The sequence below is a fragment of the Sus scrofa genome, chromosome 13, assembly GCF_000003025.6.
Source record: "Sus scrofa isolate TJ Tabasco breed Duroc chromosome 13, Sscrofa11.1, whole genome shotgun sequence".
Taxonomy (NCBI): Eukaryota; Metazoa; Chordata; class Mammalia; order Artiodactyla; family Suidae; genus Sus; species Sus scrofa.
This window is the reverse complement of record NC_010455.5, coordinates 201,225,820-201,251,456: the sequence shown is the minus strand read 5'-3', so window position 1 is coordinate 201,251,456 and position 25,637 is coordinate 201,225,820. Positions and strand designations below refer to the sequence as shown.

Genomic DNA, 25,637 nt, shown 5'->3' with positions numbered 1-25,637 from the left:
AAATGAGTGCTTAACAGTTTTGAAAACACAGAAACAAGAAGAGCCTTTGGACCAAAGCTAAGCAGATGAATGCCCCAACAAAAAATGGAATCGAGGATCCTTCAAAATACAGTGCCTGGTAACTACAAAACAATGTATGTCACATATGGTGCAAGGTATAAGAAAACCCTTCTAATTTGACGGTTGGATTTAAGAGCTAAAACACTAGTTATATCTTCTGTATTCCTTCCCCACCCCAACATCAGTTATTTTTATCTTTCCCTTGCTTTCTTTAAAAAAATAATTTTGTATGTACCCCTAAATGACATATTGTTTACTTATGCTTACTTTTAGCTTTATAAAAAATGGTATCATATTTTATATATTCTCTACAATTTGCTTTTTCACTCTACATTATGTTTTCTAACTTATAGTTACTAGGCTGCTCCTTGGAACCATGATGGCAGGCTATTGGGGTTTTTTGTTTGTTTATTAAAGTAGAGTTGATTTACAACATTGTATAATTTCTACTGTACAACAAAGTCAGTTATATATGTGTACACATATCCACTCTTTTTCAGATTCCTTTCCCAGCCAGATGATCACAGAATATTGGGGGGAGTTCCCTGTGCTGTACAACAGGTTCCTGTTGGCCAACCAGTCCATATACCACAGGGATGGGAGGGAGGGATGGGGGGTTGAGGATTGGCATATGCACAGTGTGGTACAGGTTGTTGATTTTTAAGGCTGACGTAAAGCTGAGCAGGGGGAAAGTTACAGCTCCACGAAGCTCAGCGTTTTTACTGAGATTCAGACTTTTTTTTTTTTTTTTTTTTTTTTGAGTAAACACTCCTGGAGTTCAGTTATGGAGTTCTAGAAGAGTTTGTTTCGTCAGTTTGTGCCAGCGTTCTCATCGCTTTCTTGGAGGAAAGGGTTTTTGGAGGTGGTTTCCCCATGATCGCCAGTGACGTTCTCTCGGCTGAATCCTGTGCTGTTTCCTCGTTCCTGTATCCCAAGTTGCTGGTTCTGTCTTCAGTCAATTCCAAACGGATGCTAAGCCTCCACTTAAATTTTAATTTGAATACTTGTATTTCTAACTTCTTGGTCCGTTTGGTTATTCACACAGCCAGAAATGAAAATCCAGGTGGATTTTGTTTTATTTGCCTGTCTCTGTTTTCTAGTCATATTACAATAAACATCGACTTCTTGTATGGGAAAAAAAAAGCTATAAAGTTATTTTATCACCTTTTTTTTGACTTCCTGTTTGTGCTTCATCCCAAACCCAAACCCCTGGCATCACCTGTCTTCCTCCATCACTCCCAACACAGATAAAGAGTTGGGAACTCAGATGAGAAACACAGAAATAAAAGCAAAGTGCTGTAGTTCTTTGCTTTGCAATGTCTAGAAGCCCCGCAATACTTGTTTTAGAGGCATAGGGGTGGGGGGACCACACAATTGGGTCAGTCAGGGAAACATTGAAGAAGAGTAGAATTGAGTTTGGGGGCTCAGAGAAAGAGCAGAGGGCTGCGTGGGGGCTGTGCTGGCTCAGTCTCTGCCAGCAGCAATTGGGCCAATCATTTTTAAGGCCCTGGCATCCTTCTTTCTTCTAGCCACAAGGAGCAAGTGCACTACTGTGGGAACATTTTGTAGATCTGAACCCTTCCTACCCCACATGCATTCGGTGCAAAGCAATTGCCTAATATATCTTAATGGCTGTCCTGCCAGATAATATACTGACAGACTGGCTGGCTGCTTTCCTGGATCAATGAACACAGGGCTATAGTATGACTATAGTGAGTCCTGCGTAGTTTTACCTTTGTGGACCCTTTCTTTCATTAAAAATTGTATTTATATTTTACATAATTATAGAATATAAAATATAGAGAGTATATAGCATACTTTATATAAAGATGAATATAGTAATATTTTCTTCTACCTAAAAGTTTTTTCTTTGGATCTTAAAAGAAAATAACTATGTGGGAAAAGAAACTGAAAAGGAATGGATGTGTGCATATGTATAACTCACTCACTTTGTCATACATCTAGAATTCCGCTGGGTGAGCTAGAGCCCGCCCATGGCTCCACGGGATTTCACAGGGAAGCCTGGAATGTCCACCACATGCTCTCGTGCATGGTAGCCTATGTCCACAGCAAGAAAGACACCTCCTCAGCTGTAGCACTGTTACTGAGTCCCAGCTTGTACTGCTTGCTGCAGGACAGGCCAATACATCAAGAGACAAGTTGTTGGGGTGAGGAACAGAGACTTTATTTGGAAAGCTAGAAGACCAAGAAGATGGCAGACTGCTCTCCCAAAGAATCATCTTACCGGAGTTAGAATTCAGGGTCCTTCTATACTAAAAGGGCATGTGGTTGGTTGTTGGAAACTTCTTGGTGTGGGAATCCTTTGTTCTTGCAGCTGCCCAGTTGGTCGGGTCATGACAGTTCTTGTAAATATCCACAAGACAAATGTTATTCTCTGTTCTGCAACTTTTTATCTTTATGAATGGGAAAATGCTACACCTTTAAAGATCAGAGCCTTGAGAATGGGCTATCTTGTGTATTTCAAACTATAGGCAAGAGTGTTAATGTGTAGAAAAGCAATAGAATACTTTAAAGTAAAGGTTAAAGTAGAGGAAACTGATCCAATATGGAGTCGGATTTGTTCTTCCCTATTACAGCACCCTTTTCAGGTCACAGCCTCAACTGCCTGGCTCCCTGAGTCCCCTTGGTGATGCAAAGCCCACACGCTCACACTAAACCTCTGTTCTCCTCTCTGCAGGGATGACGTGCCAAGCTCGGAGCTCCTACATCACCAGTGAGATCCTGTGGGGGTACCGGTTCACACCTGTCTTGACGCTGGAGGACGGGTTCTATGAAGTCGACTACAACAGCTTCCATGAGACCTATGAGACCAGCACCCCGTCCCTCAGTGCCAAAGAGCTGGCCGAGTTAGCCAGCAGGGCCGAGCTGCCCCTGAGCTGGTCCGTCTCCAGCAAACTCAACCAACATGCAGAACTGGAGACCGAAGAGGAGGAAAAGAACCCCGAGGAGCAAACGGAGAGGAATGGTGATGTGGCAAACCTAGAGAACGAATCCAAAGTTTAGTCCCCCAGCCGGGCAACCCCTTCCCCTCTCCTCACACCACCTTTCCCTGTCTCTCATTCTCTTTCTTTTCTGTCTCTCCTACTTTGTTCTTTCTTTACGTTTAAGTTTGGCATTACCAGAAAACAAATCTTAAAGGTGTAAAATATCTACCTGCCCTCTCTCGGTTATTCAGATTGACAAGGTCAGTGCAGATTGGGTGAAGGTGTCATATGCCCTCATTTGTGGCCCAAGCCTGGTCTCCTCCCTGAAGTCGACACATCCCACTCCTAGAAATTTAAGCTACTTACCTGCATGTGTTGTTCCATACCAGATCACTCAAAAGAGTGCATCAAAGATTCTACCTGGGATAGAATAAGGATGGTCTCTGGTGCCTATTTATTCATGTAGTGAGACATGGAGTTGAGCCCTCAGTTTTATCCATCTCAATAAATTTCATCTACAGGGCGAGGTGCTTGCCCCATGTGGGCACTGCAGTTACAGGACCCAGGTGAAGTGAAGACAAAACACTGTACATATATATGCCTTATGTAATTATTTTCTTTTGCAGTTAGTAATAAAACCCAGCATGTACAAAAGTACTGTAGAACACAACTTCTAAATAATGTACATAGATGTATAATTAATATAGGTTTAGATATATAACTTAGAAATAAGATGGAAAAAAAAAAGATTCCCAAAGTACAGTAGGCATTTCTGTTCTGCTGTCTCTGTTTTCTGGATTTCTTTGGTCCCATTGACTGCTGGCCCTTTAGTGCATGGCCTTTGTTCTATATCCCAGACTGGTAGCGTTTGGGTACCTCCCTGTTCCCTCCCTGATCCTTTCGTTGAATCTAATAAGCCATAGGTCCAGGGGAAGTTTGGAGGTCGAGTGATGGCAAAACCCACCACCTATATGCTGATATACTGTGAAATGTTTACAAACCTGAGGTCTCTTTTTTAAGATACCCAGAGCCTCACTGACTAGCCCTGGGGAGAATTCCAGGAGGAGGACATGCTTTGGCATGTCATCAATGATGCTTTCCAAGGGAGCTCTCACCTTTTAGAGTACAATAGTTTGAGAAATTTTTCTTCTGCCAAACCATTGATTCTCCAACTCTTTCCATTCTAGATTCACAAGAAACTACAGACTGTTAAAAAGTGAGACATGGTAAGTTAGTAAAAGATGGTTTGAATCTAAAGTCATGAAATCCATGATGACAAGTAGTGGGCAAAGTATATTGTAATCACTGATCTCACAGACCTTGACTCTATCTGGCACTCTTTCTGTACCTAGGGGCTTATTCATCAGCATTTCCTGCACTCGTATTTTTTATTATACTTTCATTATTCTGAAGTTACCATAGTTCAATATTCAAAGATTGGATCAACAAACCTGGTTACTCTCTAAGAAATCTCTCCAGAGTATGCCACAGGTTAGAAATCAAATCCAAAGTGTCTCTCAATCAAAGAAAACAAACAAACAAAGCTACAGCCTTAATTCATTTTAATCTGCAAAGATAAATGAAGAAAGGAGGGAAGGAAGGATGGAAGGGAGGGAGGGAGGAGGGGGAAAGGAAGGAAGGGAGAAAAAAAAAGGGAGGGAAGGAGGGAGAGAGGAGAGAAGGTGAGAAGGAAAGAACAGTATTTTGTACTGAAAATCTAATTTTTTAAATGAAAACTTTTTCAAGTGAAAAAAAATAAGAAAAGGAAGAGAATCTTAAACAAAACCTCTAGGGCAGGTGGAGATTTTGCACTGAAATAGATCTTTCTCATTAATTTTGCATTTATAAACTGTTTGTTTCTCAATGCAGTCGTCCATCATAAATATTCATTGACCGGATCCAAGTTCATTTTCAGCTCCTACAGCTGTGCTCAGTTTGAGGCCTTGCACCATGGAGGTCCAAGAGCTCAAACTAGCCATCCCTCCCTGTTGCCCTGCTTTCCCTGACCAGAAAACATAGATCTGCACTATAGCTGGGGACTTTTTCTGCTGAAAAAAAAAAAAAAAGGTCCCAGAGATAAGGATAGCAGCTCCTCAATTTGGCATATGGGTCTCTCTTCTCCCACTTCTGACACCTTGCATCAAGACAACTGCTTCTTGGCACTGACCTTATGGAAAACAAAACTGTTGGCCATAGCCCTTTCCCGTTGGCCAACACTCACATTTTGCATTGAATATTTGTTGAATCATTTATTCATTCCACACACTCTAAAGAGGAGGTTGTAGTTGAGGAGGAGGAAGGAGCCTCATACACTTCTTGCCAGGCTGTGGGGAGGTACTAGGCCTTACCTCACTGTAGCCTTATGAAGGGTGCTCTTGCCTTGGGGGCACTAACCCTGCAGCATCACCGGAGTTGCAGGGTGAAGCATGGCAGCACAAAGCAAAATCAGCTGGGGCTGCAAAAAGTCTGCTAATTTAGCTCCCGAAGACTCAATGGGCATTTTTAAATCCGTTCCTAAGGCTTCAAGTACGACGCATACCTTGTGGTCTGGTTGAAAGTGCAACTGGGGGCCCTTTAGCACAACTGAATGAAGAGCCTCGGAAACTCTTTGGTCATGCACATACGTCTGTTCTGTAGCTGTGACGTGGTACCCAGGTGTGAGCTCTCTCCCTATTTCTCACTGTCTTTGGTGTCCATGTAGCTGGAAACAGGACATGAACCAAATCTCGTTTTTGTAATGTGAGCCTCTGAATCTTTAAATGGGGATGCTCCAGAAGAACCTTTTATTAGAACGTCCCTATCAAACATGTCTATTTTTCTACAGTTATTGATAACACAGTTTAACAGTGTATTTTGTGTCAACTGTTAAAATTTGGAACTGAAAGAAGCTCATTAAGACTGAATTTTCTAAGTAGCAAGTATTGAATGGTGTTTTTTCATTAGGAGAATTCAAAAAAGATGACCCTACAGTTTCTACCCACTCCATTCCACCATATCCAGTCTCTGTCTGCTCAGTCATTTTATTAGCAAATCAAGAACTATGGAAATAAACAAACTTATTTTCATGCATCAATATTCATAATGAACGAGGGTCACCCTCAACTTGATATTTTGCTGTTCAGTGGGGTATCTGAGTCCCTTTCTCATGGCTGTATCCATTTGCCAGACAAGAACTTTGGGCTAAAGGGTTACATTTGCCACGGTTGACCACAGTCTGGAGAAAAGGGGCAGACTCAGCTGGGAGCGTGACCTCCCCAAGGGCTGTCAGAACCCTCAGATTCTCATTTTTACCCACTCCACCATGCTTTCCGACCGGGAAAGAATCTATTCATTTATGTCAGCTTTATGTAACTAATAAAATGGTTTATGTTTTTGTCCCCTGGCCAAACGATGCTTCTTCAGAGTAACACACTTGAAATCGCTGCAATGTCAGGTCATTGCTTCTTCATCCTTTGAAACATTAGCCTTCCAGCCTGGTTGGTCCAATATATAAACACTCTATGTTCACGAGGAGGAAATCTCTCTTTCCCGCCCTTTTGCTCTTTCCCCAGTTCTCCAGTTCCATATGCAGTGGCATAGTTCAGTATCTTACGTTCCCTCCCAGAAATCCAGCTACGGTTCCTAAAAATGTCCATCTCTTTCTTAAGCGCAATTGTCTCTTGCCAGTATAACCAAACTAGGGCTCTGAAATGTCTATTTTTCATTCTCCTCTAATTAAAAAATTATTTATGACTTCACTTAAAAGCCGAAGTTTTGAAGTCTCCAAGCAACATTCTAATGTTTTCCCTTCCCACATTTTCTTACATTCAGGTCTCTTAATTGTTCCCCTTTGCTTTTCTATTTATATTGAGGCCAGTATCTTTGGGATGTTCAGAAACTGTTTATAAAGGTGGCGGCTGGTGGACAGAGAAAGAAACTATAGAAACCCCATTGGAAAACTCCTTGAACTCACCAAAACAAGCTGAAGTCGTTTGATTAGCTAAGTGATTCAAGATAAAATAATTTAAATATTCTTAGTCATGTCCAAATTGCCAACAGTCTGGCTAATTTTTCAGTCTTTGTTGACTTGACTTGAATAAAACTCTATGTGATGCAGAAGCTTCGTGAGAGTAAAGATTAAATGTCCTACATAGATGGTAAGCATTATCTTCTGTGATTTCCTTTCAATGGATGGTTATAAAATCAAAAACATAGGCAACATATACATAATAGATGATTCATTGATATTGCATTACAATATAGTAAAATAAAAGTATTTTCTTTCTAGACTTTGTGTATTTAAGGAAATATTATCCTGTAATTTAAAATCCAGTAAAATACACCTCTTCCTAATATATCTGCCCTTAAAGTCTTGGAGAGCTTCTGACATTGGATATCACAGTACTTACAATAATAACAAAACAATATTACGCCCTACATCGTGTGGTGTTTTGAAGCATTCGGAGCACTTACACAAATTATCTCATTTAATTCTAATCTGCCAGGAGAGCTTGAGTATCATAATATTATCGTATATTATAATACTCCTTTTAGAGATGGAAAACCAGGGTTTGGGCAAATTGAGTAACTACCCCAAGGCTACAAGGCCAGTCAATCAGAGATCCTGGTCTCAAATTCAGATGCTAAGGCTAAAATCATGGTCTCTTTTTAGTCCCAAAAGTCAGCAAGCCAAATCTGCTCACTGAATCTGGCCCACTGCCTGTTTTTGCACCACTTGTGGCTAGGAATAATTTTACATTTTTAAATAGTTGGGGGTAAACAAAACAAGAGAAGAATATTTTGTGACATGAAAATTATTAAAAATTCCAAATTTCAGTGTCTATAAATAAAGTTTTATTGGAACACAGGCACACCCATTGGTTTATGTGTTGCTTATGACTGCTTTCACAATACACAGCAGAGATGAGTAATTAAACAGAGGCCACATAGCCAGAAGACTAAAGTATTTACCATCTGACTAACTTTACAGGAAAAGTTTGCCAACCCCAATACTGTAGTATTACATATTATCTGTACCATTAAGTATTGTTATGTATTATACTGTACTATTAAGAGATTCCTAAGCAGCTTAAAATAATGACATTCTTTTTCCAGTATGTATCTATTTTCCAATACGAATCTGTTTTCCAGTATTGTGCATAAGTTTGTTTGAGTAAAAAGAATTCTTTTTTTTTTTTTTTTTTTTTTTGGTAAGAGGGACAGCTGCTTCACAGAACTTTGAGTTATGTCTCAAAGAAAAACTCCTCCCTTTCATAACTATTCCCCCAAGGGTGGTAAATAGAGTAGACAGCCAGGCAAGATTCAGTGACCTGCTCAGAAAGTGATACAGTAAAACAATGAATGATGAACAATAAACACATGAGAATTTCCAGTCCAGGAACTGAGGTGTGGCTTCACTGACAAGCATACACATTTAAATATGTAGACAGTTGGGCCCCCAAGTTTCTGCCGATTGAGATGAACTGGACTTGCTCTGGTTGCCGCATCCATCCGAATTCCCCTCCCCCATATGCCTTCTCCCTAATGCTTTCTTGGGGCAGAATGAACTAGACTGCTGAGCTGTCTCTCTGTCTTTCCTCACTAGTTTTCCCTAGCCCACAATTGATCAGTGTGGTAAGAAGAGCCTTGAACCACCACTCCTGTCTAAATATACTACTCCTGGTTCCCTCTAGCTACTCAGCTAAAAGGGTAACATGCAAATAAAAATGAAATGCTTCTCTTAGAAAACAAACAGATTCTTTGAAAAGAGCTCAGGGAGAAACAGAGGAGCAGTAAAGGGTTGTTGGGATGTTTGCTGCTTTCTGAGTCTGAAGCACAAGATAAAGATTGGTTATTACAGAAATATTGGATTGAAGAACTCCAGACGATGGGGTTTTGAGATAAATCAATATTAAATGACGTTCTTTAGTATCACTAAGCTGCACTCACTTGTATTTTAAGGAAGCATTTCCAAAGCCAGTCATAGGTCAGCCACACTAGGTTTTCTATCTCTTTAGTTCTATCAAAAAAAATATATCAAGTTCTCTTATGAGGGCTTTCCTGAAAATTACGTGGGAAAGAAAAAAATTTGTAACAAATCATTGTGATGTTGTATTGCTGACAGATAAATGATGGACATTAAGATGGATTTGGTCCTGTGTCTGAAACTAAGTAGGTAATGGTGTTTGCAATCATGCAAAAAGCTTTTGACTCTGCAACTGCATGGAACAGCATAATAACTAAGTGGGAGGGGAAAAAAATCTCAAAGTTCAACACCATAAAACTTAAATAAATGTTAAAAGGAGTCAAACTTTTACTTGGCCTCATTACCTTGGTGAAAGAAAGCATCATGCATCCACCTAATTCAAATAGGAGAGTCATGAGGAAAGGACATAATATTTTAACACGCGCGAGAATTGTTCATCGAAGTAGTCGCCATGACTAAGTGATGGAGATTCGTCACCAGTGGGAATGATATTTGTGCAGTTATTTTAGACTCTGCTCCCCTAGACATCATCTCTTATGCACTCTGTGATCAGCTAGAGAATTGTGACCACAGAGTTTGATTTCAGAGAATTAAACGTTCCTACTGACAAAGAGGAACTGATGGACCATTTCACGACGAAGGCTACGCACCCACTGTATTAACACTGATCCTGAATACTGTGATATCAACCAACCAATCTTTATAAGAATACGAAGGGCTGTTTTTCTCAGGCAATGTAAATATCTGCTACCAACAAGCACTAGTGAAATAAACATGTGATTCATCATCATTTCTAAAATTCTAATAGAAATTATACAATATCCATCCTAAGGAGCAAGATGTCCCAAGAGCCTAAGATCCAACCCCCTTGGGTACTAAAACGCCAGTCCAAGCTGAATGCCTTATGGAGCATTGCAATGTTGGGTCTATCACCACTAAACACAACTAGCAGAACTGGATGAGCTGGAACACAGAGAGCTGGGTTCCCAACAGCTGTGCATGTTTGGAAATTCTGGGTCTTTAGCCAGCATTCTTAAAGAAGGAGAGGGAACACTGTTCTCAGATCCATTCTGGCACCATCTCTCAGCATAGCTGTCTATAGGGTTAGATAGGAGCCATACACTCCCCTGGCCTGTGGCTCAGCCTTGGGTAGTCCAGAGCCCTGGTCATGTCCACCACCTCTCCGGGTGAGTCTCTCCCTGCAGTCCTGGTTTCTGCCCATCTAAACAATGACCCTCCAGAAACATCTGCTGGGAACCCTGTGTCTGTTGAGTTTATCTAGGTCAGCAGTCTTGACCCCACAGAGCATCCACATGGGTCAGGGATGATGACTTTCCATGTAAGAACAGAAGGAAGACCTGTTGAGTCCCCTCTGCACAGGGGAGAGCCTCCCATATGTAAGTCAAATTCAAACAATACCAACACACAAAGGGAGCAAGTGTAAGGAAGTCCAAAAAAGTTCTCATTTCCCATGGTGGTTACCTCACTGCTTAATTTTCCTTTCCTTATCTAAATCTTCAAACCCTAGAAATGCTCACTCTTTGGTATCATGGTGCCATGAGCACAAGCTTCGTAAGTTTCAGCCATCTCCCTAGAAGGTCTGATTACTTGACCTATTCGAACCCACCCCACAATCAAATGAAAGCTGCTCTGGCAAGACATTGCATATCCTTTCTCTTTCCTCTGACAGCCACAGCAAATGAGGCAGCAATGTCAAGGATCTTTTTATTTACAAACACCTCTGGACTGAAACACTAGGAGACATAACTTAGGCTGTCCCCAGGTGCCCACACAGCTTTTATGTCATCACAGGTTGACAACCAAGTGCTCTACCCAGATCCTCTTTCTGAATTTCCTCCCTCAGCTAACCGCCAAAAGCCGTCTCTCCTGGCACCTTCCTCTCAGTGTTCACTCCATTCTTGAGCAGCAGTCAAGAACCTGTCATTGGGGCCAGTCCAATCTCTTACCACTTGATTGTCCACCATCAGTTTTAACTGAGCATATAATATGTCCATAGTCTGACTGCCTGAGACCAAAAACATAGAATATTCTGTTCCCACCCCATAGACAAGAGACCTTGAGAGCCCATGAGTGATGGTTGGGCATTATGACATCAGCCCATGACCACGTAGAGTATCAGTGAAGTCTTGTGTTGAAGAGATAGCTGGACTTTTCCAGAGAAATCTTGTCTTTGTGAATAAGCTAGCCAGCTTGCCAAAGATATCCCAAATATCTTAATTTGGCCCAATGATTCTGCACCTAAAATGAGAGCCACCTAGGGACAACAGGGAACTCTCACATGTGTGCAGCATTCTGAAATGATTACCCAAATATCTCTTGGTGCGAAGTGGTCTTTCCTCCCCCGTCATCTGCACAGAGTGTGCTCTGGGGGAAAACCTAGCACCTATGCAGTTCCTGTTTGCCCAGGACATACACGGTGGCTGCCACGGCAACCACGGTCTATCAGCAGAGACCACTCTGTGGGATTCTTTGATGAGAACTGGCAGAGGCCCCAGGGGGCTTAGGGTCCCCAGGACTGCTCCACCTGTAAATAGCCTTGGGGTAAGCCAAGCAGATATGGGGAAGTACCCAGGCAAACAGGTATGCATTCAGCATGCCGGGTGTAAGATATTCCTATCCCTTCTTCCTAAGATGGCATGAACTTAGGTGGCCAAACTTATCCTTAAAAATGTATATATATTCTTTAAGTCATCATCCCTATACACACACTCTTCCACACCCAAATCACATTTGCCTCCCCCCCCAAAAAAAAGTTTCCAAAACCAAAACTAAATTCACATTATCTGGTGTAATGGGTGTCCAAATACCTACCATCTCCTTCATCTCTGCCTAAACGATTAAGATTGGCCCAAAATAAAGAGTTAAAGAGTGTTTCAATAATAAACCCAAGTACAAAACAAAGTAATGTTTAAAATTTCCTTACAAATTCTTTTAGAAAACCTAATTTCAAATCAGACATGTCCATTTTTGCCCCCAGGATGCAAAGCCCCTCCCCCCCAAATACTATTTCTTCTTGAACTCTCCATTTTCCATCTGGCTTTGAACCTGCGCAGAGGCTCCTTGACATTGGCATGAAAGGGGAAGTGGAATTTAACACTGAAGCTTTCAGAGTTCCCTTCAGTCTGGCCCCAGGAATCATGCCAAAATAAACTCTAGTAACCAGCACAAGTCTGCAGCACCAACCTCAGGGAAAATTGGATATGGGGTGCTCAAGATGATGGCCTGCTTTCAGAGAGACAAGACCTTAGTATTCAAATCTTTGAGTCATGCCCACACTTTACCAGTCAGGCCAGGTCAGAGCCCTGAGTCTGCAGCACCCCTGGTCAGCTGGCTGTGTGCATACGGGGTGTTGAGGAATAACTGAGAACTTTCCACATCCCAAACACCCACACGGGAAGATGTCTTCCATCTTATTTACTGTTCTGTTTCAACAGTATCCATAAGACATGTGGCATGTTCTCCTGTCTATTATATTATATCTTCATACATTTCTTTTTCTTCTTCTTCTAAAAGACAAAAGATTCCACAAGATGTTACACGATGCAGAGGGAGCTTACAGCCTTTTGTAACTAACATATCCACTGACAAATGCAGTCACCTCTCCTTACGTACACATACTAAGAAACACAAATATACATGCACTATGTGTACACACACACACACGCACACACACTTACCCTTCCCAATCATTACTAGGAAGTTACGAGCTGGTCCACATAAGTAAATTCCAGAAAACTAAAGCATTGAGAGTAACAATCAGGAGTTCCTGCTGTAGGGCCGTGGGCTAAGAATCTGACTGCAGCATCTCGTCACTTTGGAGGCATGAGTTCAACCCCCAGCTGAGCGCAGTAGATTAAAGCATCTGGGGTTGCCACAGCTGCAGCAGAAGTCAAAGCTGCAGCTTGGACTCCATCCCTGGCCCAGGAACTAACATATGTCCCGGGGGCAGCCATAAAAAAAATAGTAACACTTTCCCTGGCATCACTGTGATATTCTTTCTAAAATGTACCACATGCTTTCCTGAACCCACAGGTTCATGTCATAAAGTAGCCTTTCTTTTCACTGGTGTGTAGGGAACCTGTGTTCAGCCTGAAGAGATCTGGGTTCTGGTCCTGACTGAAGTCCCAGATGGGCTATATAGTCTTTGATAAAGCAATGAACTGCTTTGAAACAGTTTTCTCATTTTTAAATTAATAAAACATCTTTTTTTTAAGGGAAGACACCATATCTGTCTTGCTCAAAATTCTGTCTCCAATCTATAAATGTTTCCTAATTTACCAAATCCTGGTGTATCAAATTATCAATATGTGAAAAAAGCCAACTTGGAATATTCAGTTTAATTTTCCTATTTTTCTTTCTCTTTTCTTGTTTCTTTTTCTTTTTTTTTTTTTTTTTAGGTCCATACCTGCAGCATATGGAAGTTCCCAGGCTAGGGGTCCAATCAGAGCTGCAGCTGCCAGCCTATGCCAGAGCCACAGCAGATTTGAGCCACATCTGCAATCTACACCACAGCTCATAGCAACTCTGGATCCTTAATCCACTGAGAGAAGCCAGGAATCAAACTCCCATCCTCCTGGATACTAGTCGTGTTCCTGACTGCTGAGCCACGATGGGAACTCCTAATTTTCAATTTGTTTCTTTGACTATTTGTGTTCCACCAAACATTTTCAACCAGTTTTTTTTCTAGTAATCAACCTAGAGCTATTCACAATCATAAACAAAATGGACTGTGAGATACAATTCCTGGCTTTATATTTTGTGTGTGTGGGTGTGTGTGTGGGTGTGGGTGGGTGGTAATTCATTTGAGGGGAAAATGTTTGAAAATTTTCTTAAGGTTTTTTTTTTTTAATAAACCTTATTTTCTTAGAGAAGTTTTAGGTGCAAGGAAAAACTGAGTGAAAAATACAGAGTCCCCGCCCCCCCCCAGCCTGGTCCCCACACTTGCATTATCAGCACCCCCAGCCAGCATGGTTATCTCGTTACAATCAAGGAACCCTCACTGATTTATCATTATCACCCAAAGTCCACAGTTCACATAAATCTTCCCTCTTAGTACATTCTGTGAGTTTTGACAAATGTAGAATGTAAAATGATGTGTATCCACCATGGTTATCACACAGAATCATTTCAATGCCCTGAAAATCTTTCTTCCTCCCCTAAACCTTGGCAACCACTGATCTTTTTACTGTCTCCATAGTTTTGCCTTTTTCGCAATGTCGCATAGTTGGAATCATACAGTATATAACGTTTTCAGATTAACTTTCATTTAGTAATGTATGCTTAAGTTCCTCCACATCATTTCATGGCTTGATGGGTCATTTTTTTTTACTGCTGAGTAACATTCCACTGTCTAATGTACCACAGTTTATTTACCCATTCACGTACAGTAGGACATCTTGGTTGCTTCCAAGTTTTGACAATGATAAATAAAGCTGCTGTAAATATTTGTGGGCAGGTTTTTTGTAAAGACATAACAGTCTTTTTTTCACTTGGGTAGATGCCAGGAAGGTAACTGATGGACCATGTGATAAAACTATGTTTAGTTTTGTAAGAAACTGCCAACCTGTCTTCCAAATGGCTGTACCACTTTATGTTCCCACCAACAGTGGATGATAATTCCTGTTGCTCCACATTCTTGCCAGCATTTGGTGTTGTCACCGTTTTCGATTTTGGTCATTCTAATGGGGGTTCATTTGCATTTCCCTGATGACATATGACATGGAATATCTTTTCATATGCTTATTTGAATCTGTATTTATTTTTTGATGAGGTGTCTGTTCAGGTCTTTGCCCATTTTTTAATCAGGTTTTTTTCTTATTGTTAAGTTTCAAGAGTTCTTTATGTATTTTGTCTTTTTTTTTTTTAGGGCCACACCCACAGCATATGGAGGTTCCCAGGCTAGGGGTCTAATCAGAGCTGTAGCCGCCGGCTGACACCACAGCCACAGCAATGCCAGATCTGAGCCACGTCGGCGACCTACACCACAGCTCATGGCAATGCTGGATCCTTAACCCAGTGAGCAATGCCGGGGATCAAACTTGTGTCCTCCTGGATGCTAGTCAGATTCATTTCCACTGAGCCATGATGGGAACTCCTCTTTGTGTATTTTGGATATCAGCCCTTTATCAGATGAATTTTTTGCAAATATTTTCTCCAAGTCTGTGATCTGTCTTCTCATTCTGTTGGTGATGTCTTTTGAAGAGCAGAAATTTTTAATTTTAATGAAGAACATCTTCTCAATTCTTTCCTCCATGAAACAGGTCTTTGGTATTTATTCGTATTTAAAGCCATCGCTGTACCCATACCCATCTAGGCTTTCTCATATTTCTCTTCTAAGAGTTTTAGAGTTTTGCATTTTACATCTAAATCTATGATCTATTTTGAGTTAACCTTTGTGAAGGGTGTAAGGTCTCTATCTAGATTTTTTTTTTTTTTTTTTTTTTTGGTATATGAGTGCACAGTTTTTCCCAGCACCATTTATTAAAATAACTATCTTTGCTCCATTTTACTGCCTTTATGCCTTTGTCAAAGATCAGTTGACCATTTTATGTGGGTTTATTTCTGGCCTCCCTCTTCTGTCGCATTGATACATTTGTCTGGTCTTTCACCAATACCACACTGTCTTAATTACTGTAGCTTTGTAGTAAGTCTCGAGGTTGGGAAGTGTCAGTCAGTCCTCCAATTTTGCTATTCTCCTCCACTATTAAGTTGGCTATTTGAGGCTTTTTTTCTTCATATAAACTTGAGAATCAGCCTTTCAGTAGCCACAAAATAACTTGCTAGGGTTTTGATTGGAATTACATCGAATCTGTAGTTCAGTTTGGGGAGAACTAACATCTTGGACAATATTGTGTCTTCCCATCCATGAACATGGAATACTTGGCCAATTATTTAGTTCATCTTTGCTATCTTTCATCAGAGTTTTGCAGTTTTCCTCATATATATTTTGTTAGATTTAAACCTGGGTGTTTCATTTTGGGAAGTGTTACAATGTAAACAGTGGTGTGTTTTTCATTTCAAATCCCACTTGTTCATTGCTGTTATATAGGAGAGTGACTGGCTTTCTGTCTATTAACCCCGCATCCTGCAACTTGCTATAATGACTTACTAGTTTCAGAAGTTTTTCTATTGATTCTTTCAGATTTTCCACATATACAATTATGTCATCTGCAAACAAAGACAATTTATTTCTTCCTTCTCATTCTCTATGAGCACTGGTGTCATAGAATCCCATAATTTTGTAAGTTGTATTTTCATTTTCATTTAGTTCAAAACATTTTTTTAATTCTCCTGAGATTTCTGCTTTAACCTATGTGTTTTAGAAATGTGCTGTTGAATCTCCAAGTACTTTGTGATTTTCCACCTATCTTTCTGATAACCATTTCTACTTTAATTTCATCGTGGTCTAAAACAGACATCGCATGATTTTTATCATTCTAAGTTTGTTAGAACATGTTTTATGACCCACTTTGTCATTTATCTTGCTGAGTGTCTCATATGAGCTTGAAGTTTAAAGCTTCATGTCTACTCTTAGTTTAATCTTTTTCAGAGAACATTTGAATCCTACCATCTCTGCTTCTATGATTCTAATATCAGATCCAGGCTATACCATCTTTACATTAAATAGCCCAAGATGGTTTAGCTTTAAGTCTTAGCTGCTTTTAATACCTTCACTGATTCCTTTGCTAGCAGAAGTGAAATTCCATTACCATCCACATGCTTGTCTCAGCGTCCTCTCACCAACCACATCCTTCTTGCCTCTCTTCTACCAGCACTAAACCTGTAGCAAATAGACAAGTTGTGAGTTAGGTGCTTTCTAGATAAGTGACATATTCCTTGAGAAGCACTACATTCTCCTCTACAGAAGAAAAAGCCCCAAGAAAATTTAGCATCTTTGGTAGAAAATAAGTGCACACCTATGTCTTACAAGTTCATCCATGAACAGCTCAATCAGACTCAATGGGTTATTGGCACCTTACTCTTAACCTGAATCCAGCTCTACCTTCCCTGAAACATGCATGTAGGACCGCAGGAAAAAATAATAATAACAATAATCATAATAATAAACCAAGCAGAACATAATTAAGGCAGCAAAAAGCTTAAACAATAATAACATTTTAATTCAACTGGTGTAGTTCAGTCTTATCACTCTCTTCCACTATTAATTGAAAGATAACTCATTGTGTATGCTTTTCCTAGTAAAATATCACAATACTAAGGGCCAAAATATTTACTATGGGACAAAATACAAGGTTGTCCGGGAGCCATTTCCTAAGTTACAAAGAAAATTATTCTGGAAAGTTCACTACCTCAGAACTAGTTCAGAACTGAGCAGCAGTGGGAGTCAAGAGAAGGGCTGAGTGTTGGTGGAGGAGGAGGCAGCCTCTAGACTGCACCAGAGCACCAACAAATTTCACCTGCAGCTCCCTGGTCCCACCTCCAGGCTCAGAGATGGGGTTGGCGGATCTCCCAGGACTCACCCCGAGCAGAGGTATTGGATACAGGCTGTATCTGACTCTCAGCTCCAAACTGTCTTGCCTGACAAAGATGGCATTGTTCTGCTCTGGCATCTGATGGGGCACTTCCTCAGCGGTGCCTAAACATCAACAGTCTTTTGCATCTGAATCTGTGAAGCTGAGGATAAGTCTTAATCTGGTTTGAGCATTGCATGTTTGCGCATCCATGTTTCTATTGACCTGAAAGTTCACTATTACCACCACGGAGAACCATCAGGAGCTATTTAAACAAAACAAAGCTGACCGTTCCCAGGACCAGGTCATCAAGCTGGGATGCATGTTGATGTCCAGGGCCAGTATCCATTTCTAGAGAATGCAAGTTTCCAAAAAGAGACCAGGCACAGACCTACTTGATCTTCAGCATGTTCCCAGAAACTCTTTTAAGAATGTGAGTTTTGAGTATATTTCTCCTATATAAAAGTATGGCATTTCATTCTCAAGGTCCATGAAGCTCACCAACACTGGGAGCAGCCATGCACTTGTATTTCCATTCTCAGGGATCTAAGCTACCAACAAAAACTAGACAAAGACAGAACTCTACCCAAAATATTCTAAAAGCTGCCTGATGCCACATACATTATCATTCTAAACCTACATACGCTTGACTGAGTATTGGCCCAGGAGCACTTGCAGTGGGTGATGTCCTCAGCAAGTTACTCTGAAGACCTTAAGAAACAGTGACTTCTTCCTCTGCCCTCAATAAACCTACATCCTCATAGCTACCAGCTTTCACCCTGTGACAACACACGCTGGGCGCATTGAGCAACACAAAAGCCCAGTGAGCAAATATCAGCTCCCATTTTACAAATGAACATACTCAGGCATAGGAGGGAAATTAACATGCTCAAGTTTTTGGAATAAGACAACCTAAGAGAGAAGGTACAACAACTGTCTTGGAACTTAAAGAAAGCAGATCAGCTTCCAGATAAGCAATCAAGAATTGTTCCCTAGGAAAGGCAGGGACATTCGTCCTGACATTCCTTGACACTGGATGGGATTTGGAAGACAAAGATCCAGGAATGAAGGCCTTCCTTTTAATTTGAGGAGCCAGCAGGAGAGAGAGTCCAAAGATAGGTGCACACAGAGCAAGACTGGGAGGTGGTGGTGGACAGCCTGGAGGGGGTGAGATGGCTTATTGTAGGATTTGATAAAATACACATCTTGAAAACTGGTGCTAAATTGTAGAAGTTTTGAGATTCTCATCCAAGGAACAGGGACTACAGAAGGAATAGCACAGCAGAATTTATTGATAAACCCAGAATAGCACTTAAATGCTCTTAAAGCTTTAGAAATGAATTTTTTAATAGAATAACATTCACTGGGGAAAAAAACAAAATGCCCTTGACAAAACTGTCAAGCACTTTGAAATGATTCAGTGATTCTATGGAAAATAGCATAAATCATTGGGGAGTTCCCACTGTGACACAATGGGACTGGCAGCGTCTCTGGTAGGTTCAATCCCTGACCCAGCCCAGTGGGTTAAGGATCCTGAGTTGCCGCAACTGTGGCATTGGTAGGAACTGCAGCTCAGATCTGATCCCCAGCTTAGGAACTCCATATGCCATGGGGCGGCCAAAAAGAGGAAAAAAAAAGAAGAAAAGAATAAATCATTGGTGGAATTTCAATAGCATTTAGTAAACTACATGTCAGGAAAATCATAAAACAAGAGTAATTATAAAAGAGATTTACAGATATTAAACAATACAATGCACAAAATGAAGTTTTATTTGAACAAAACCAATGATCCTTTAGAGATAAATAGAAAGAAAATAAGTAAATATATCTTTCAAAATATCCTACTAAGGCTTCTGACTTTTCTTCATGATATGTAACTAGATTGGCCTCTGAGGTCAGTAATTTCAATCTTCCAACCATGCTTTTTGAAAAGGAAACCCAGGTAGGGCTCAAGTACTGGTTTGGCTCCTAACCCAACTTTCAGTCCTGTTGTAATTCAACTCCAAGTACGTCTGTGCACGGACAATGAGGCGAAAGCATGCAAAATGCGAAAGCACAAATTATGTATTGAGAAATCACTACAATGCCAAATTTTTTTAGAATAAAAAATACGTCTTTAAGAACTCGCTGTATTAGGGTAACTGTTTACATATTGAGGTGTTCCTCTTTTTTTTGACTGGAACAATAAAAAAAAAATTTGATATGGCCTTGGTTTCTTCTCTGTGTGTGTGTGTGTGTGTGTGTGTGTGTGTGTTTACAAAGAGGTCAACCTTTTCCGCAGGTGGGGAACATGAATCATTTTTGAAGTGCCAAAGATATCAAACCTACCCCCATAGACGGTATAGTAAGTTTAGAATAATTCCCTCTCTCTCTCTCCTCTCTCTCTCTCCTCTCTTCTCCACTCCCTCTTTCTTCCTATATATCTCTCTCTTCCTATCTCCCTCTCCCTCTCTGTCTCTCCATCTCTTTGTGTCTCCCCTCCCCTCTCCCACCCATCTCTTCCCATGCTGTGCCCACTCCCCAGGTCTCAGCCAAGGGTCATCTGTGCTTTTTTCCATATATGCCCATACTCAGGTGGGCCCCATCAGATACCCATACCCATTTGCTATCTGCCCCTTATGAAACTTTAAAAGATGAAAGGGACCTAGAGACTAGCAGAGCAGTTCACAACTGCTGGCCACAACTCTAAGTATCTCAACTAGAGGAGTTTAACAATACATGATAAAGTCCATTGTTAAACTAAAGAAACGTTCCTGGAAGGATTTTTCACCTTCTCAGATTGGTTTTGCCCAACTCTAGCACCTTAGCTCTGACTCCTCACTCCAGGAGAAACCCAGTGGCTTGGCTTCACACCCTGTCTAGGGGGGCATGAAGGAACCCCGAGTTCAGCCGCGTTTTCAGATGACACACTGGGTGCCTCACACTGTAACATGAAAGAAGGAAGTTTTCTAAAAAGATGCCTAGGGTGCATCGTTTCCCAGAGCCTGTGGATGTGCACTAAAACCCTGAGGACACCATCACTATTTCATCCCGCTTTCCTAACATGAACCCCACCCAGTCTCCTAGGTGCCCCATGGCGTTACTGACCTGTCATCTACATCCCCCAGCCCCTTTTGCATCTGTGTTACTTAGCATTCACCATGAGCAACAGAAACCCATGGAGATGCATCCATCCCTTCAGGTACCCAAAGGAAGAGCCCCTGTCTCTACTTCCTGCTGACTCCCCTGGAACCACTCTCCACGTTACCCCAGAAGGATTGTCTAAAGAAACGCTCCTGTCAAAGTCGTAGCTGGAGCCTCATCTACTTTAATGGTTTTCAAACTAAGCTGCAGAGCATTTTCTCAGAAGATGGAATCCTCAAGCAGAAGCTCACAATTTGAATCAGACAGAGGTGGACTTTCCTGGTTGCATCAGGGGTGGAGGTTATGAGTTTTGCCCCTGAAACCCAAGTTCCCTGGGGCCACTGTCCTTGAAGGCTGTTCACCGCTGTGCAGCATCACGTCCAGACCCATGTTCTACCCCCTAGCCCTCCTTATCAAATATCTACACTCCCCAACAGGGCACATGACCCAGGCCACCTAGATTTTGGAAACATTGCTTTTTTTTTTTCCTGGAATGTGAATCTGGAGCCATTGGAGGAGCTCATGTGTCCTTCCCTAACTCCCCAGCAGGCTTCCAAATCTAGGTCTTCAGAGCTTGTAAACTAACACGACACTGGGTATTAACTCTTCTTATCTGTCACTCCCAATAGAAAACAAACTCTTTATGGACAAAGGTTGTCTTGGTCATCTTTTTCCCCAGCACCTTCCACAATGTTTGGCACTTGGTTTGTGCTTAGTTGCATGCATAGATGAATGAATGGATGGATGAGTAGGTGGATGGCTGGCTCTATGGCTGGATGGCTGGATGGCTGGATGGCTGGCTGGATGGATGGATGGACGAGTCTGTGAATGGGTGGATGGATGGATGGACGAGTCTGTGAATGGGTGGATGGATGGATGGATCAGTGGATGGATGGATGGATGGATGGATGGGTGAATGGGTGGATGGATGGACAGATGGACAGAGTAGAAAGAGTAGTGCATTCAGGTGACTATAGCAGCCACAGAAATCCCTCTTACTGAATTCACAATTGCATTGTATCTTGAAAAATCCCACTCTTTGCCAACTGGGAATGATCTGGTGCCTCCATCTATGATGGAATGGTTTATTCTAACAAATCATATCATCTGACATTTTGACAAAACATGCTCCACTGCTCACACCCTAGCACACCCTAATGAGTAATTTCTGTGAAACTCATTAGTTTACATTTTTAAAATAAGTCCTCTTGTCTGATCATTGCTCATTACAGTGACCTGGGCATTTACAAGCAGTAGGGTACAATTCAGCCACCTGAGTCAATATATACCTTACAGAAAGGCAAATGCTCTCACATTCATCACTTGGCTGGACCCATCAGGAGGGATGAGTATTATATCCAGTGGGACTCAGAACAGCCAGCATCTCCCACTGCTAGTGTTTTCCTGAAGGTCACCTTAGGCTTTCTTTAACCAACACAATGCACACATCTTTTCACAAGTTTTGATCATACAATATGATCTTTCTTCTCTCAGAAAGAAATGCATCAGTCTGGGTCTTCTGAACAATTGCTCAGGTTACAATTTTCCTAAGTCACAACTGCAGGTTTCTTTTTCTGAAAGTCCTGAAGTCATCTCTAGAAGAAAGAGTTAGTGGTTAAATTCCATCTACAAACGATGCTTTGGGCAGACCAGGCTCTGCCATCCTACATACACTCTAGCATCAAGGAATCCCAAAGACAAGAAAACTAGAAGGCCAGCTCCTCAAACCACAGCTTGTCCTCGCCAGAGCTGGGAAAACCAATGACAGGGCAGACTTGCTTAAGGCCACCGTCAATATAGTTTAGGTCTCAGCTCCAGCTTCTTTCCCACCAGTCCCCAAACACATTGTTTTTCCACTTTTATAGACTCAAGTTGATATCTTCCCTCTAGGAACCCTGGTTGCGTCATGGCGCAACCACAACAATGAAACCTACCACCTGTTAGCTCATTTACGTAGAAGTGCCAGGAATTCCAGATGTGTTATCTTCTTTAATCCTCACAGCCTTGCAAAATCAGTACCATTAGTCCCATTTTCCGAGAAAAGAGAGGTTCAGAGATTATAATACTTGGTCCAAAATGACATGGCAAGAACAGTCATCATGTTGAATTGAAGGCTATACTGTCAATTACATGTTAAACATTCTGAGATGATCCAGCGTATACACCATGGTATGTGCTATACAGTATATACTATACTATGCACCTGTTGAGAGGAAGAAATCAAAACCAGGGCTAACTAACCATCACTATGTATGTAGTGACAGGGTCATTAGGCTCCAGCCAGGAGGGGCCAACAGAATGTTAGCCAAGGAGCCAAGAGCAGCAGGAGTTCAATGCTGGCTGATAGTGGCCAGGGGTGTCGGGGGTGGGGTGGGGGGGTTGCTGTCAGCGACATCCTCAGCAGAGTCTCTCCCCTAACGCCAGGCCGGGCTGGGTCTCTCCACAGGGTGGCCATCAGAGAAGACAGCCCAGTGGCACCACATCAGCAGGCAGAGATGGTGCAGGCAAACAGGACGTGACAGATCTGAGGACACTGGTCAGATGCATCATCAGGGAGCCCAAACCCCCAGCAAGCCCCCTCCCACTCCCCAGCGACCCCGCACCTGGCTGAGCCCCCACTCCTCACGGCCTCCCCCTCCCAGGGACTGACAGGGATTTCCTGGAAGTGGACTTGTGTCTGTTTGACCCCTGTCTTGCGTGCCTGGCCGGTGTGAGCTCAAGAGGCATTTGCTAAGTGGGGGGACGAGGACTGACACCTTGGACGTGTGGATCATGTGTGTTCACTGTTCCAGCTGTTCTGCTCCCACCCAGAGGCCAGAAGATCAGGGCTCCACCCAGGCCTGCAAAGGGATCCTGTACCCTGCTGGTCCCCAACAGACCCCTCTCTTCACCTTCACCTGGGAGAGCAGATGGAATCTTTATCCACCAGTTTATTGGGACACTTTTTTTTTATGGCCACAAGTGCAGCATACAGAAGCTCCCAGGCTAGGGGTCCAATCAGAGCTACAGCTGCCAGCCTACACCACAGCCACATTAACACGGGATCTGAGCCACATCTGTGACCTACACCACAGCTCACGGCAGTGCCAGATCCTTAACCTGCTGAGCAGGGCCAGGGATCAAACTCCCATCCTTATGGATACTAGTGGGGTTCGTTAACTGCTGAGCCACGACAGGAACTCCTGTATTCTCTTTCTTATATTATCTTCTGTCATGGTCTATCCCAAGCGACTGGATAGAGTTCCCTGTGCTGTCCAGCAGGACCTTATCCATTCTAAATGGACCAGTTTGCCTCGACTAACCCCAAACTCCCCGTCCATCCCACTCCCTCCCCCTCCCCTTTGGCAGCCACAGGTCTGCTCTCCACGTCTGTGTGGTAGAAGGAACCCCATGCTATGAATAACAGTCCAAGTAGAGCATTGTAGTGGTTCCCTGATGACAACACAGCAGTCAAGACCTCTAGTCCTGTCCTTCCTGAGTCTTGATCTGCGCTGAAGTCACAAAGAGCTGTCTTATAAAATGATCCTCATAAAAAAAAGGAAGCAGACTCACAAACTAGGGGTTAACAGTGGGGGAGGGGGCAAGATAGGGGAAGGGGATGAGGAGGTACAAAATATCATGTATGGAGCTCCCGTCCTGGCGCAGTGGTTAACGAATCCAACTAGGAACCATAGGTTGCGGGTTCGATCCCTGGCCTTGCTCAGTGGGTTAAGGATCTGGCATTGCCGTGAGCTGTGGTGTAGGTCGCAGACAGGGCTCGGATTCCAAGTTGCTGTGGCTCTGGCGTAGGCCGGTGGCTACAGCTCCAATTAGACCCTTAGCCTGGGAACCTCCATATGCTGCGGGAGAGGTCCTAGAAAAGGAGAAAAAAAATGTATAAAATAAGCTGCAAGGATATATTGTGCTACATGAGGAATATAGCCAATATTTGTAATAAATATAAAATTTTGCCTTTAGGAGTCCCATTGTGGCTCAGCAGGTTAAGAACCCAACATAGCATCCGTGAGGATGCAGGTTCCATCCCTGGCCTTGCTCGGTAGGTTAAAAATCTAGCATTGCTGCAAGCTGCAGTATAGGTCGCATATGCGGCTCAGATACCACGTAGCTATAGCCGTGGCTATAGTGTGTAGACCGGCAGCTGCATCTCCCATTCAGCCCCTGGCCTGGAAACTTCCATGTGTCGCAGGTACGGCTCTAAAAAGAAAAAAAACAAAAAACCTAAAATATTACCTTTCAAAATTGTGAATCACTATAGCGAACACCTCTAATAAATAATATTGTACACCAGCTATATTTCGATTTTTATTTATTTATTTATTTATTTTTGTCTTTTTGCCATTTCCTGGGCCGCTCTCACGGCATATGGAGGTTCCCAGGCTAGGGGTCCAATCAGAGCTGTAGCTGCCGGCCTACACCACAGCCATAGCAACACGGGATCCAAGCCGCGTCTGCGACACTTAACCCACTGAGCAAGGCCAGGGATCGAACCTGCAACCTCATGTTTCCTAGTCGGATTTGTTAACCACTGCGCCACGACAGGAACTTCCAATTTTTAATTTTTTTAAGTAATGAATTAAGCTCCATTACCAAAAAAAAAAAAAAAATCTTTACTCAAACGAGAGGTGGGAGCTATGTTTACAAGCTTAGTCAGGAGAAGCCCAAGATGAGAAATGCAATCAGACAGCTGCCCAGACGGCCCTAGGGCACAGCTTGACCAAGGTAATTGATGGCAAATAGAAACCAAACAAACAGTCCCTGGGGCCTTGTCCTCTCCAGGAAATGCTAAAAGGAGACTGTCAGGGCCGAGGACCCAAGAGAAATACATGAGCTGGAACCACCTCCACCGCCCAGCCCTCCCCCAGCGACAGGAGGAGGACCAGACCTGGGGCTGTGCCCTCACCCGCCTCTTTCACCTGCAGCTACCATCTCTGTGCCCAAAGAGAGAAGCCTCCGGGTGACAAGTTGTGCTTCCCAGCACTGAAGCGCTGCCTGAGCCCAGGAGGGCAAGGAACAAAATACCATGAGTTCCTGAAAGGAAGTGAGTCTTGGCCG

At 42.4% G+C, this 25,637-nt stretch overlaps 1 protein-coding gene across 4 annotated transcripts in view; it reads left to right on the top strand.

The window, feature by feature from the left end:
* Positions 1 to 19,654, top strand: part of KCNJ6 (potassium voltage-gated channel subfamily J member 6) — a 294,141-nt gene extending 274,487 nt beyond the window's left edge. For 3 of the 4 annotated variants that reach the window (XM_021070976.1, XM_021070977.1, XM_021070978.1), the window contains one exon: positions 2,759 to 3,740. In XM_021070976.1, the coding sequence (XP_020926635.1) occupies positions 2,759 to 3,084 (326 nt within the window). In that variant the 3' untranslated portion in view covers positions 3,085 to 3,740. Of the gene's footprint in view, positions 1 to 2,758 lie in introns of all 4 variants that reach the window. The other variant, XM_021070975.1, reaches the window with a different exon arrangement.